The 14,624-nt window shown below is 45.9% G+C and overlaps 1 protein-coding gene across 1 annotated transcript in view; it reads left to right on the top strand.

Moving 5' to 3' along the window:
• The window catches only part of LOC125435442 (transmembrane immune signaling adaptor TYROBP), a 30,822-nt gene that overhangs the window by 6,277 nt on the left and 9,921 nt on the right, over positions 1 to 14,624 (top strand). The window contains exons 3-4 of the mRNA XM_048501642.1: positions 6,327 to 6,347; positions 9,286 to 9,423. Coding sequence (XP_048357599.1) covers positions 6,327 to 6,347; positions 9,286 to 9,423 — 159 coding nt within the window. The remainder of the gene's footprint in view (positions 1 to 6,326; positions 6,348 to 9,285; positions 9,424 to 14,624) is intronic.

Raw genomic sequence — 14,624 nt, 5'->3', positions numbered from 1 at the left:
TTGAAAGAGCCCATGGTCACTGGGCTGGGGACTGTTGCTCTAAGGCTTAAAGTTAAGAGTCCCAGGAGTTCCCTATACACACAAGATCATTTTTGTATTCTAAGAGAGCCCCAGTCTCTAGCTCCAACATGTCACAGAGAGCCAAAGGCGTAGCTCCAAGGGGACAGGGAGGTGCGCAATACACCGGGCGCGCGCCCCTGTGGGGGTGTGGTGAGGGCATTCCAGGGGTGTTCTGGGGGCGGGGCAGGTGCATTCCATGAGAGGGGGTGTTCCAGGGCGGGGTGGGATGGGGCGGAGGATGCACAGGTGCACCAGGCTCTTTCCCCCCTTGCTATGCCTCTGCAGAGAGCAAACCGGCGTAGGAATATGGTCAGCGTAGTGTAGACATCACAGACAAGAGCAAAGAGGCATGTGAAGATGTCAATCACCTGGAGTGCAAGAACTATGTCCAAAAGAAAGGTGACAGTGACAGATCAGTTGTACAAACCCCTTTGTTGGTCCTGGTCAGTATTGTAGACTATTAGGCAAGCAGTGACAGGGAATATTGAAACAACATGTCAGATCTTAGGAACATGCCTGAGACCCCAACCATCTCTTCCCAGCTTGCAGGAGGAAAATGACTTCTGAGCTAGCCATTCCCTTTCCCTGACTTTGACAAGAACAAAAATAAGGTTAAGAATTGCTTTGCCAGATCAAATTAAAAGTTTCCCCGCCCCCCGGCCCGCCGCCCCAGTCTAGCATTCTGGCCAGCCTGATGCCTCGAGGATTCTCGCAAGCAGGGCACAGCAAGAAGAGAGCCGTATCCCCCGAGGTCCGTCTCTGACACCTGACAATCAGAGATAAGCCGCCTCTGATAAACGATTCCATTTTTAACTCTCCGTGACTGTCATGAGCCCCAGGCTGATCTCGGAAAAGGCTCTTTTTCTCCTCTCCCTCCTGGCTCATTTCCTGAATGTGGCAAGTCACTCACAAAAAGGGAGCAAGAATGAGTAAATCGATTGTCTGCCAGGACCCGGGGGTGAGGGAGGCCAATCTAACTTTGTAAAAAGTGATGATTTTTGGTTGAGGTGTTTTGTGTCTGTTGTTTGGCGCTGGAAACACCTCTGGAAAGCCTGGAAACACTTGGGTATGATTGGCCAGTGGTAGAGCAAAGTTTAGAAGGATATACTTTGGACCCCATCCCTTAGGGTTGCCAACTCCAGTCTGGATAATTCCTGGAGATTTGGGACTTCGGGTTAGGGAGAGTGAGGGTTTGGGATGGAAGGGATCTCAGCAAGTCTCTGTCAATGAGTCAGACTCTGTAGCAAAACCAAGCATATAAAGACAACTGGAAATCAACAACATACAATCCACAAAGAACTTTCTACACCAGGGCTATAAACAAGATTTTATACTTCACTCATATAATGTCCTGATTTAATAAAACTTGTGGGTTGACATCAAAACATAACAAGTGCAGAAATCCACACCACATAAACAAATTAATCACTGGAGTATTGTGGGGTTTCAGGGCTGAATGGCCGTGTTCCAGTAGCATTTTCTCCTGATGTTTCCCCTGCATCTGTGGCTGGCATCTTCAGAGATCTTCTGAGGATCCTCTGAAGATGCCAGCCACAAATGCAGGCAAAACGTCAGGAGAAAATGCTACTGGAACATGGCCATACAGCCCAGAAACTCCACAACCCTCCAGCGATTCTGGCCATGAAAGCCTTCAACAATACAAAATGATCAATGTCATATAACATCCAAAAGGCAATTGCTTGTGGTTGTTGTGGTTTTTCCAGACTGTATTTCAGCAAATACTTGTGTCTAACACCACTCTCACGACACAAGTAACTCAGGTCCTTGCAACGTTAAACCAAGACAGGTTCCCCAGTAAATGCCTGTTTTGTGGTGACTTATCCACTTTATCAGTATCACTTATTCCTGCTTGCCCAGTATTGGGTTCACTGTTTCCAAATATATAGATTTCATTAACTCTAGTATTTTTATTTATTTTTTATTTATATATCAAATTTATAAACCGCCCACCCCCGAAGGGCTCTGGGCGGTGTACACTGGGCCAAACATACAATGGCCAAAACAACATACACCAAATAAAATAAATTAAAACAAGTTAAAACAATATACAAAAATTCATAAAACTAGCAGCATCAATACAATATACATAACAGCAAGATTATAAAAGTGTGTGTGTGGTATCATTGTAGTTGTGTCAGTTATGCCTGGGCTAAGCATCAAAGATTCTTTCCTTCAATCGCTATGAAGATTTATTAAATTAGCACGTTATATGTGTTAAGTATACCAACTTGTTTATAGATGTGGTGTAGTAGGTTCTTCGTGGACTCTGTTTAGTTTCTGTAGCAGCCATTTTCCTCCAGGAGAGCTGATCTCTGCAGTCAGGAAATCAGTCATAACTCCATGAAGTCTCCAGCACTTGTAGGAAGGAAATTGCCAACCCTGTGCCCCCTATGTGGAAGCATACAGAATGACATTTAGCTGGCTGTACACAGTTTGGCAAGAAAACTACAGTACGTGCAGAGAATTCAATTGCCAGGAGCTGTTGTTGTTGTTTAAAGTTGCAAACTGGCCTTTTCTCCGGTGAAGGAAAAGGCCTAACCCTGGCCCCAAGCTTACGTTTCTTTTTGCTAAGATTGGTTAAAACTTCAGAAATCCTAACTAGTTGGCTGCAGGTTTCTGCGACAGGCTTCACCAGAGAATGTTTACCTCCGCACAGAAAAAAATATATGCCAAGGCGGGGAGGGGAAACCAAATATGTTGGTGATGCTTTCCTTTGTTGCGGATGTTGGTTTTCTAACATCTTTTGCTCAAAGTTCAGATATTGTGCAAAAGCCATGTCTGTGGCCAAAAAAAAATAGATTTACTTGGTGACATTTGGAATTGGGCTTTGGAGTAGTGAATACTTTTCAGTAATGGCCAATTATGCTCAGCGTGTCCGCTGTGTGTTGGGGGCGCATGTCTATCGCAGTAAGATTTCTTGTACAGATGTATTTTCTGGAGCCCTGCTTTCACTTTCCATTCTCTCTGTGGCAAGCGAGACCACTTCTAGCACAACTTTTAATGTGCTTTGCCGCCAGTGGTGGAAAGATGTGCCAATGAGCACAGCTTTGCCCTGGAGATCTTCCTTCTGCCCATGGCCAGCCTATGTAGCTCTACCCAGCCATCCATGCTTTCCCCCTTGCTCCGCCTTTCATGTTGCCAGCTCCTTCCGGCTTTTTAAAATGCTTTTATTGAGATATCGATATTTCAATATAATAATAACAGAGAGGGCTTTACCAAGGAATAGCTCAAGCAAGGTCTCTTTTTAGCTCGACCCCACTTTCCCTGCTCTATTTCCACCCTCCCCAATGATTGGGAGGATTTTTTAAAACTTTATTTCAAGCCAGCCTCTCTTTTAAAACAAGCTTATCTCTTCCTTGCCACGGCAGCCACAGAAGGAAGAGATTGAGAGAAAGTGAGGGAATGTGTGTGTAGAGAAAAGAGGGGAGAGATCTGTGCCTTTAAGGCTGATTTGATGGCCAGCATTAAGAGAACCAGAAACTGAGAGCTGGCAAAGTTCAGCCAACAAACTGCGCTGCATGCTGTGTGCTGCTTCATCATGTATAAACAGAGAAATGTGAGCAGACCCCACTACAAACCTGCTGTGCAGTGAAGAGCCCAGAGGTAAACCTTCCATGCATAATGGGCCTATGATCTGTGTAGTTTCTAACATATATTTGTCTCATGGTTTTAAGGACATTAAAACCTGAAAGCATGTAATATCTTTTATGATGACCACTCAAAATAGCACACTTCAGTGTGCAAATGGTTCAGTTTCTAGTTAGCTCAAGTTAGTTCTCGTCAACACCACTGCCTCATTCACAAGACTAGATTAGTTGAACTTCCAAGATATATAATAAACAGTTCGTACAGAAAACACACATAACCCTACAGCTCTACCAATACCAATCAACAGGAAACTCCCAATAGACGGAATAAGGAGAAAACTCCCCAAATGATGGCTGCCTCAGCCATTGATACTGCAGTTTTAAGACCATCTACTCAGAATCTTACTGAAGTTACACACTGGGCCTTATTTCCAGGAAAGTGTTCTTCAGACTGCATTGTAAGGCACGTATTAGATTGTGTAGCTGGGAGAGAGAGTGAGCTGAAAAGCTGATCTCCCATTTTATGCTAAGGGGTTTACTTGCTGGAAAATGTTCTTCGACTGCCGCCTCAGCCAGACTTTGTCAACAACCAGACAGCGAAAGACATCTCTGGGAAGGAAAGAAGATGTCTGTGTTAATCACATCATTACAACATCTAATTGTCAAAACAGCCAAATTAGGATGCCCATTGGCAAGACAACCATCTCTGCCTCCTTCCTAATGTTACAGACACCTTCTCCCATCTCTGATGGGTGCTCAAAGACCACCTTCCAACTATTAGGCCTCAAGGAAGTTAAAGGTTCACACAGGTACAGAATTTTGTGCTCAGTTCCCATTTCGGCACTTGCAGAGTTGCAGAATCTCCACAGAGACAGACGGGGCCTGGCTTCTGAGTAATCTGTGAAACTGCTTTCCTACCCTGGACTGGAATAAAAAAGAAACAGGAATGTGACCTCAGCTGCAGAGCTGCAGTTGATCTGAAATGAATCTCTTCCTGCTGAAAGAGAGCAGATCAGATAATATACAAGGGAGGGTTGCTCTGCCGTGACATGAAAATCTGGGTAGGGTTAAAAAAAAAAAACACCCCTGCCTCCTCTATGGTAGGGAAAAGCACACTTCTGTTCTCCGAGAAATTCTAAGCAGGTCTATTCAGAATCATATTTCAAAACAGTGTGGCTTGCTTTCAGGAAAGCGCTCTTAGGGTGGCACAGAAAGCCTCCCACACTCCACAGAATTAATCACCTGGCAACTGAGGTCGATTCCCCACTCACGATTAGATTCCCCACTCACGTGCTCATCACTCCAAATATCTAGGTTTCCTGCAGAACTCCCCACTTCACCAACGCCGAACGCGCATTCAGTCCGTTTCTGGTCCCCCACCCCACCCCCGCACGTGTTATTTTAGAACCTGGAAGAAAGTAGACCTTTTCGAAAAATGCGTGGGCAATCTGGAGCAATGGGGAAGTTGGGGGAGGGGGGAATCTAGATTCGAACTACCCGCCCTTGCGAGTGACGTGTCAGGGTTGCTACGCAGAGTCAGGCAATGGTCCATTCCACACAAGTCCCTGAAAAGACTCGTGATGCGATTCTTCAGGGGTCATATCTTCATAGCTACGAAGACATCACCTCCCCCGCCCCACACACACACACAAAGAACTGATGAAAATAAACAGTCGAGATGATGGAGCAAGCTCAGAAAATGGTGTTCAGAAGGAAGTCCAGGGACTGCAAAAAGACGAGAAACATCTTACGAGGATCGCACCTCACCTCAAGTCGCAATGCTTTGAAAATGTTTTCAGAAAAAGAATTGCTAAAACACAGCATTCGTTTAAAACATTTTCAGGCTGTGAATAAAATGGTTTGGATGTTGCTGAACTCCTCTGAGGAAACATTTTATTTCCTGCCTCAGAACGTTTTGTTTTGGTTGTGTGCAATGGATTGCAGGCGAGCCCGCTCTGTTTGTACCTTGCTAGGAAAACCTCATGAGGAAGGGCTGTGAGTCAGCTGTGGCTTGATGGTGCTTCTCAGATACACACACAAACAAAACATGCAACACAAAACAAGCACTCCTGAGGGGTTTGCTTCATGCTGAGTTTCCCCAAATTTGCCATCACAGCTTCAAGTAAAACATATGAATGAACTATAAATGGGCAGTGTTGGAATAACAGAAAGGACAAGTACCCCTTCCCTTCTGTGGGCGTTTCCCCACTCACCATGATCCCCCCATGCCACGCACTGCTCTCAATTTACAAGAGCGCCAAGGATGCCGCGTGCTTAGGAGGCGCCACAGCGGCAGCGTCGGGACGGCTGCGCTGTCGCCGCCCCTGTCGTGGGGAGTGCTGGGGGACCCCACGCTACTCTCCTCAAGTAGCGCGAGGCTTAAAGTGGGCAAAGGCCCTGTGACAGCCCTCTTGGCTACAGGATTTTTTTTGGTGAAGGGGCAAAATTTGGTCATGATTTGTTACAATTAATCTATAACCTGTGCTTTTTAAAAAATAAAACCAATGTACTTTTAATCTGTGTGTTTAAAAATAATCTTGTTAACTAGACAGCAGTGGGCTTGTCTCTTTGCAACCAGAGGGGAAGTAGTTTTTGCTTAGAGTGCAGAATCTGAACCATGGCCTCAATATTCTTTTCTTTTCTTTTTCTCCCTTGTAGGAGCTGTCCAGGCACAAGGAGGTAAGAACACATAAACACTCCCATATTGTTTAATGCTACCAATTTTGCAAATGACACTAAAAGGAGACCAGAGTTTACTTTGGGCCATTTTTATAGTTACTTCTAAAGATTGCTGGTGCCATTGGAGGTTTTAGTTCCTGTCCCAGAATTCTATTCCTACAAATAACTACTCAAAATGCATAATGTGTTCCTATTTTCAGCGGGCATCATGGTGCCCTGCCTTCTTCATAGGTTCATAGGGGGTTTTTTTTAATGAAGGGGTCTGACCCTCCTGCTCCCATCTTATGCCCCCAGTGATGGCTGATGAGCTCCTAACACCATAAAGATCAGAAGTAAGATTAAAAAATACAGTGGAGTCAGTGGTGGGATCCAAAAATTTTAGTAACAGGTTCCCATGGTGGTGGGATTCAAACTGTGGCGTAGCGCCAATGGGGCTGCGGGGGGCACAAAGGGGGCGTTGCCGGGCATTCTGGGGGCGGGGCATTCCTGGGCGGGGCTGTGGCAAGGACACAGCCACTGCGCCGGTCCTTGGGCGGGAAACGAATGCACACAGGCGCAGGCTGCCACGCACGCCTGTGCACCTCCTGCTAGACTGCTTCAAGTCCTGCTCGGTACTGCTGAGAGGAGGGGCGTAACTAAGGCGAAAATCTCGTGGCAAAATCACCAATTAGTAACCCCCTCTCAGCACACACAAATAATTAGTAACTTACTCTCGAGAACCTGCTGGATCCCACCTCTGAGTGGAGTGTAAAATGACATGTTCATCTGCTATAGCAAAAATAATCAGAAGTCTTGTGGAGTGTCAAAATTTTACCCCAGTAAGCATTTGTTTATTTATTTAGACCCCACTTCTACCACAGTGGGGAACCCAAAGCAGCATAAAACATCATTCTCTCCTTCTCTATTTTATCCTCATAACTACCTTGTGAGGTAGGTCAAAATAAGAGTGTGTGACTGGCTGAAAGACATCCAGGCAGCTTTCATGGCAGAGTGGGAATTCAGTACTCGGACTCCCATATTGGAGGATGACGCTCTAATCATTATATCATACAGGTTCTCTTTGGCCTTTTGCACACATTTGGTCCCTTCAGGTCAAGAGTACATTAGCTTTGGGTCAGATTCTCAACAGTGCACGTTCTCCTCGCCCACCCCCTTCAGGACTCACCATGCTGCAGATCAGAGAAGCCCCACGGTTTCCAGGAGCAAGCAAAGTGTGGTTTTTCCCCTGCCTGTGCAAGGAAACCAGAGGAGTATGCATTTTGCATCCTTCTTTCCCACTCCCCCTCACCTTCCACCACCCACACAGGAGCAGTTCCGGCAGCATTTCTGGGAGCCAACAGGACTCCTTGTTGTGTTAAAGAAAAACATAAACACTTCTGATCTAACCAAGGAGTGACAGAACAAAGAAACATCTTTTTAAGAAGAAGAAATCATAAAAAGATGGCAAATAACCACCCAAACTGGGAGCACCTGCATCAAGGGACAGGCAAAATAGTCCATAAAAGCTTATGATGGAATAAAATATTGCTTCTCTTTAAGATACCACAAGGAAAAATGGAGTAAATAACTTTATGGTTCTCTGTTTCCTTTTTTTAAATTCTTGCCTAATCTCAGTGGCATGTACAGACTTTCTCTTCCTGTTCAGAGTTCTGTCTTGGCATGCAGAAAATCCAGCAAGAAGCCTTAAAGTAACACTAACTAAATATGTTGGCCTGTGGTTGGATGCCTACAATCCATGGTATAAAGCCGTGATGGCAAACCTTTGGCACTCCAGATGTTATGGACTACAATTCCCATCAGCCCCAGCCAGCATGGCCAATTGGCCATGCTGGCAAGGGCTGATGGGAATTGTAGTTCATAACATCTGGAGTGCCAAAGGTTCACCACCACTGGATAAGGTCTCCTTTGAGTTGTCCCCACCTGTTCAAAATTCTCAATACATTTCCTGCAGAGTTGCAGAATGGGAAAGGAAAGCCAAGATCATCAGTCCAAATCCCTGCTAAATGCAAGGTACCCACAGATATCTCTAACAAAAGGCTGTGCGGTTTTTAAAAGTAGCTCTCCCATCTTCCAGGGCAATTTCGTACACTCTCACCCAGTTCTTATTATTAGGAAATTCTCCCTACTGTCCAAACAAAATCTGCTGTCCTGAAATTTAAATTCATTATTCCTGGTGTCATCCTCAAGAGGAAAATATCTATACTTCTAGACATCCCTTCAGGAACTATGGTGTCTCATCTTTCTTATTTAAATCAAATATCCATCTGTACTTAAATCTGAATTTCTGAGCCTCTCACCTGTCCAACTAGTGTGGCACTCACCAGTGCAGCATCTTCTTGCAACTTTTCCAAAGCAAAGAGACAGTCCTCACAGTCTTTCACCTCATTGGAGCAGGAAGTGCATCAGAAGACCATCAAAGGCATCACCTTTGGGTGCCCCCATCATAGGAAGACTCTTGGCTTGGAACCTCTCGATGTTTTCTATTCATTTTGTGACTGGGCCCATCTCCAATGGCAGCCATTCTGTGGTGGCTTCCACTACAATTTCTCAAAATTCCAACAGTGCCCCAAGGACCAACAAGACTGAGGACCGCTGCCATGATCATTCTCGTCACTCTCCCAAGGTTCCAGACAATGTGGTGTAGTGGTTAGGATCAGGGTTTGATTCCCCACATGAGCAGTGGACTCTTATCTAGTGAACCTGGTTTGTTTCCACACTCCTACCCATGAAGCCTGCTGGGTGACTTTTGGCTAGTCACAGTTCTCTCAGAATTCTCTCAGCCCCACCTATCTCACAAAGTGTCTGTTACCAAGAGAGAAAGGGAAGGAGTTTGTATGTCATCTTGAGACTCCTTACAGGAGAAAAAGACAGAATATAAATCCAAACCCTTCTTCTATTCTTCCATGCATCTTATGATTCTTTTCCTTTCTCTTCTCAGATTGTGGCAACTGCTACCATCTCAATCCAGGTGCGATTGCAGGTGTGGTGTTGGGAGACCTGCTTTTGACTTTGCTCCTTGCATTGGCTGTATACTACGTGGCCACCTGCTTCTACCAACGCCAGCTGGCCAGCAGTGGTAAGAAGGGTTGTGTGTTATTGTATCCCTTGTTGTATGTTTGGCCATTCCCTACTGGAAAATGTGCATGGTTTACAATAGTGAGAGAAAGACAAAGAAATCCGCACAAATCCCCTACTGTTCTCTTTACAACTCTTGTCTGCAGCAAGGAGGAAGTTCAGGGAAGCAGAGAACTGTGGGAAATGTAGTCAACAGATCTGCAGGTATTCATAGAAAGAGAAATTTATTTATATGAGATACGGACAGAGCGTCCTATAGGAAAATGAGAGCCAGAGATACTTTGAGTTGCTTTATTTATTTGTGTTCAAAGTTTACGAACAAAAAAGAATGAGTTACATGGAGAAAAGATTTTTTTGTGTGTATTGTCGAAGGCTTTCATGGCCAGATTCAATTGGTTGTGGTGGTTTTTCCGGGCTGTGTGGCCATGGTCTGGTAGATCTACCAGACCACGGCCATACAGCCCAGAAAACGCACCACAATAAGATGTTTTTTTGTTTCCTGTTACTTATCTACATCATTATACGTTCAGTTACATTTGCTAAGTATCTGCTGTCTGTTCAAACAAAGAAACAGAGTTAACTTCATAACCTCTGGTGTACGTGCTCACTAACACATAAACAATAGCTATTTTGACTGACCGATGGCTAATCAACAGCTTCACTCATTACAATATCACCTCAGCATCCTGTTTACATACAAACAGATGTCAACCCTTTTGTAACTGGTTGTGACAGACACTTGCAAATACCAACAAACCCCTTCTCAAGTGTCCATCACACAAGTCATACAAACACAATTTAACACAGAGATTCTCAAACTTCATCTTAGTTAGTAAGAATGTCCACTTCCATCTTTTCTGAAGGACAGTACTGGATACCAATTAGTCTCTTCTGTTACATTTCTCTCTCAGAAACAATCTTGAAGCATCTTGATCATGATGTGCTTGCTTCCTTTCTTGATACTTTCACTTTTCAACAGAGCTGTGCAAGCTTGATTGTCCTCAGAGAAGGTGATTGGCTTGGGTTCATCTATGCCAGAGGTCTTCAAACTATGGCCCTCCAGATGTTCATGGACTACAGTTCCCATCAGCCTCTGCCAGCATGGCCAAGTGGCAGGGCTGATGGGAATTGTAGTTCCTGAACATCTGGAGGGCCATAGTTTGAAGACCCCTGATCAATGCCAAAGTCTTTCAGAAGACTGTTAAAGCTCAGCCTGGTCTGAATGGGAACCCCTGGGAGGAATACTCAGATAGAGCCACAGGAGGTGGTGATGGCCACTAACCTGGATAGCTTTAAAAAGGGCTTGGACAGATTTATAGAGGAGAAGTCGATTTATGGCTACCAATCTTGATCCTCTTTGATCTGAGATTGCAAATGCCTTAGCAGACCAGGTGCTCGGGAGCAGCAGCAGCAGAAGGCCATTGCTTTCACTTCCTGCACGTGAGCTCCCAAAGGCACCTGGTGGGCCACTGCAAGTAGCAGAATGCTGGACTAGATGGACTCTGGTCTGATCCAGCAGGCTAGTTCTTATGTTCTTATGTTCTTATAGAGAAGAGAGGACAGTGTTGATTCCAGATTCACAGGCACTACATGTAGATGCAGAGACTGAGCAGCAGAGCCGTAGTGAGAGGGAACTGCACCCGGGGCACGTGTGTGCCCTGCGCCCCTGTCCTGCCCTGGAACCCCCCAGAACACCACACCCATACCATGCCCACGCATTGGCACATGCCCCATACATGACACTCGCCCCCCCTTTATCCCCTGCGCATTACGCCACTGCTGAGCAGCCAGAAGTTCCTGCAGGACCAGGTCCACAGGCTCAGGCAGAGTATTCAGGCTGGAATCCACAGCTAGGTCCAAGCTCTGAGATTCCCCAGCAAGAGCTTAGCTCTGAGACTCCTCAGCCCCTTGATAGAACCAAAAGGGACCTTTACAGCTCCCTCTCATTCACTCACTCACACACCTGTCCGTCTCCAGAGCCCTGGGTGCAACGCAGGAGGAGACTACATGTAGCTTACAGCAAAGGAGATGCAGCAGCAGGTTAGCAGCTATGGGGCAAGCTAGAGTACAGTAGTCTTTTCAGGATCCAGACTAGAGTAACCCAGCTGCAGGAGGTTATTGCACAAGGGAATGGGAGGCTGGCTATAAAAGAGAGGTTACAGCTGAGCTACCCTGTGGTGTGGTTTAGTTTGCAGGTTACTGTTTCTTGTCTTCTCTGGATTCCTTGCTCTGTGCACATTAAATGTCTGAACCTGCTAAGACCTGTGTGTGGACTATCTTTGGTTTCTGAGGGTCTGTCTACGACAAAGATGTATGATCTATTCCATCTCTTTGCATGCATTACAGGCAGATATGCACTCAGACTCTATAGTTGACCTGGCAACTGTTGTCTGCTTGTGACTGGTCTGGCTGATCAAATTGTCTCCATAAAAGAAGAGATATCCATTTGTGGATTTGAAATCTGATCTGTCTTCACCCCAGTCAGCCTCCATATACTCCACCAGTTGCAAGTTGTCACAGGGTGGAATGTTTAACTTTAAGTCCATAGTCTTTATCAGATATCTGTTGACAGCATTCCAATCATGGTGATTGGGTGAACTTGCCTTTCTGCTTAGAATCCCAACAGCTGCTAATATGTCTGGCCTTGTGACTGTGCTCTTGTATAGAAGTCTTCCAATTGCTTACCTGTCGCGATGATTGTCTTTCAGTAAATCTACATCTTGGAGGTTTAAGTATGCGGGATCCAGTGGTGTGCTCATGCCTTTGGCATTCATCATATTTACTGATTCTATAAAGTTCACAAATTTGTGGGCATTATGAAGAAAGCCACCATCTTGGGTTCTCTCCATCTGTATTCCCAGATATTGTTGTACTTGCCCTAACTTGCTTGACTTCTACGAACTGGTTCAAAGTTTTAGCAAGGTCTGCTTCATCACCTTGATTCTAGCACCACAACAGTAGATCATCTACAAAAGTGAGCACATATTCATATTGCCCATTTTTCATGCTTGAGAACAAACACAGCTCGGCTTGTCCCTGCTGAAACCCTTGATCTTTTAGCAATGTTGTCAGTCTCTCATTCCACAATCTTGCTGCTTGCTTTAAGCCAAGGGTGTCAAATTCGCGCCCCTCCAGATGTTCATGAACTACAATTCCCATCAGTCCCTCCCAACATGATCATTGGCTGTACTGGCAAGGGCTGATAGGAATTGTAAATCATGAACATCTGGAGGGCCATGAGTTTGACACCTGTGCTTTAAGCCATACAAGCTCTTCTGTAATTTGCATGCAAGCTGGCCACTCTTGGATTGTGCAATTCCAGGTGATAGTTCCATGTAAATTTCCTCAGACAACTCTCTGTTGAGACAGGCTGTTTTTATATCCAGATGCTCTATGTGCATCCCTCATGAGGCTGCAATGCTCAGCAATGTTCTCATATCTGTGTAGTTGACAACTGAAGCAAAGAGCTCACAATAATCAAATCCAGGTTTCTGGGTAAATCCTTTGGTTACTAGACAAGCTTTGTATTTTTCAGTGCTCCCATCAGCGTTGCATTTAATCTTGTACACCCATTTGCACCCTACCATTTTCCTGCCAGGTGGTAAATTGGTGAGTGTCCAAGTTCTTCTTTCACTGCTGCCATCCACTTATTCCTTTTATGTGTGGGTAGCGACATCATTTCTTCCCAATCTCATTCTGCAAACTCGAATGGAGAACATAATCATTATACTTCCTTGGCAACACTCCTTTGTTAGCTCTCTCTCTGACTTCCTTACAGTCCAAGAGTGTCATGAATGAGCCAGAAGTGACAGTGTCAACCAGGGGCAGAGCACCCCATGGGGACATGTGGGATCACATGTCCCCGGGCACATGCCATCCTGTCATGTGGGGAGCGCAAAATCACCCCCCACACCTCTCTTCCCCGCTCTGACTTGGCTCCCGGGTCGGCATGGGGGAAGAAGGTTGTGCTGTGTGGGGAGGGATTGAAAATCGCACCCCACACCCCTCCCCGTCCCGCCCCAGCTGGCGAAGGCTGAAGGAGTGGCCTAGCAGGACCACCGCAAGGTGCCCCTTGGCCCAGCACTGCCCCGCCCTTCCAGGCCCGGTGGAGGCCACAGTTAAGCACCTCTCAGCCCTGCCCTGGCAGGCTGTCCAGGACCACCACTGGCTCAAGTAAGAGGGGAGTGGGGTGGGCATAGCTACCACAGGATAAGGGGCATAGGTACCATGGGGTATGGGAGTGTAGCAACCACAGGGTGTGGGGACCGGGGGCAGGGCTACCACAGGGCGCAGAGCGGCATGGGGAATGCCATTTTGTCCCAGGTACCCTTTCCCCCTGCTACGCCTCTGGTGTCAACACTGTGTGACTTCATCCTGCCCCTCATCTGTTTTCAGGGCTGGCTTTAAGCACATTGGACAAATTGTTCCCACATTGGACAAATTGCTCCCAATCAGGCCCCATGCCTAAGGGAGCCCCATGATAGGGTAATTTGCTGCTGTCCTTTATACCATGGGTGTCGAACATATGGCCTGGCCCTGATCTGGCCTGAGTAGTTCCCTAATAAACATTTACTCCTTTTAAACAGTGTGCTAACCACTCCCCTCTGCTGTAAACTGGTCGCAAAAATAACCCCATTTGCTGCAAGATAGAACAATGGGATGATTCCAATGATGGCGAGGTGGCAGTAAAAACAGGCTGGAGACCACATCACATGATCGGACTGCCAATCAGTAAAATTACAAGTTGGAAATCTGTGAATGACAAGGATCTCCTGTACAGCTAAGCAAATTATTGCAAAAAAAAAAAGTGTGCGTTTTAACAGCAGCAACACTGTGCAAGCCTTCAAGTCCCCTAAATTTTCCCCACTCTCTCTGTCTCTTTCTTTCCCATTCTAGAGTTCTGGGGGGAAACTCCCGCACCACTTTGCAATGGTTGGGGAGTCCCAGATCAAAAGATATAGTGCAGTGATGGCGAACCTTTTCGAGACCGAGTGCCCAAATTGCAACCCAAAAACCACTTATTTATCGCAAAGTGCCAACACGGCAATTTAACCTGAATACTGAGGTTTTAGTTTAGAAAAAACGGTTGGCTCCAAGGCGTGTGTTACTCGGGAGTAAGCTTGGTGGCAGTTGGTGGCTTTGCTTTAAGGCAACCGTGCAACTCTTCCAACGGGTGACACAACCATAGGAGGGTTTACTCAG

This window comes from Sphaerodactylus townsendi, linkage group LG06 (assembly GCF_021028975.2).
Source record: "Sphaerodactylus townsendi isolate TG3544 linkage group LG06, MPM_Stown_v2.3, whole genome shotgun sequence".
Taxonomy (NCBI): Eukaryota; Metazoa; Chordata; class Lepidosauria; order Squamata; family Sphaerodactylidae; genus Sphaerodactylus; species Sphaerodactylus townsendi.
Note: the sequence above shows the minus strand (reverse complement) of the source record. Positions and strands in the feature narration are given on the sequence as shown.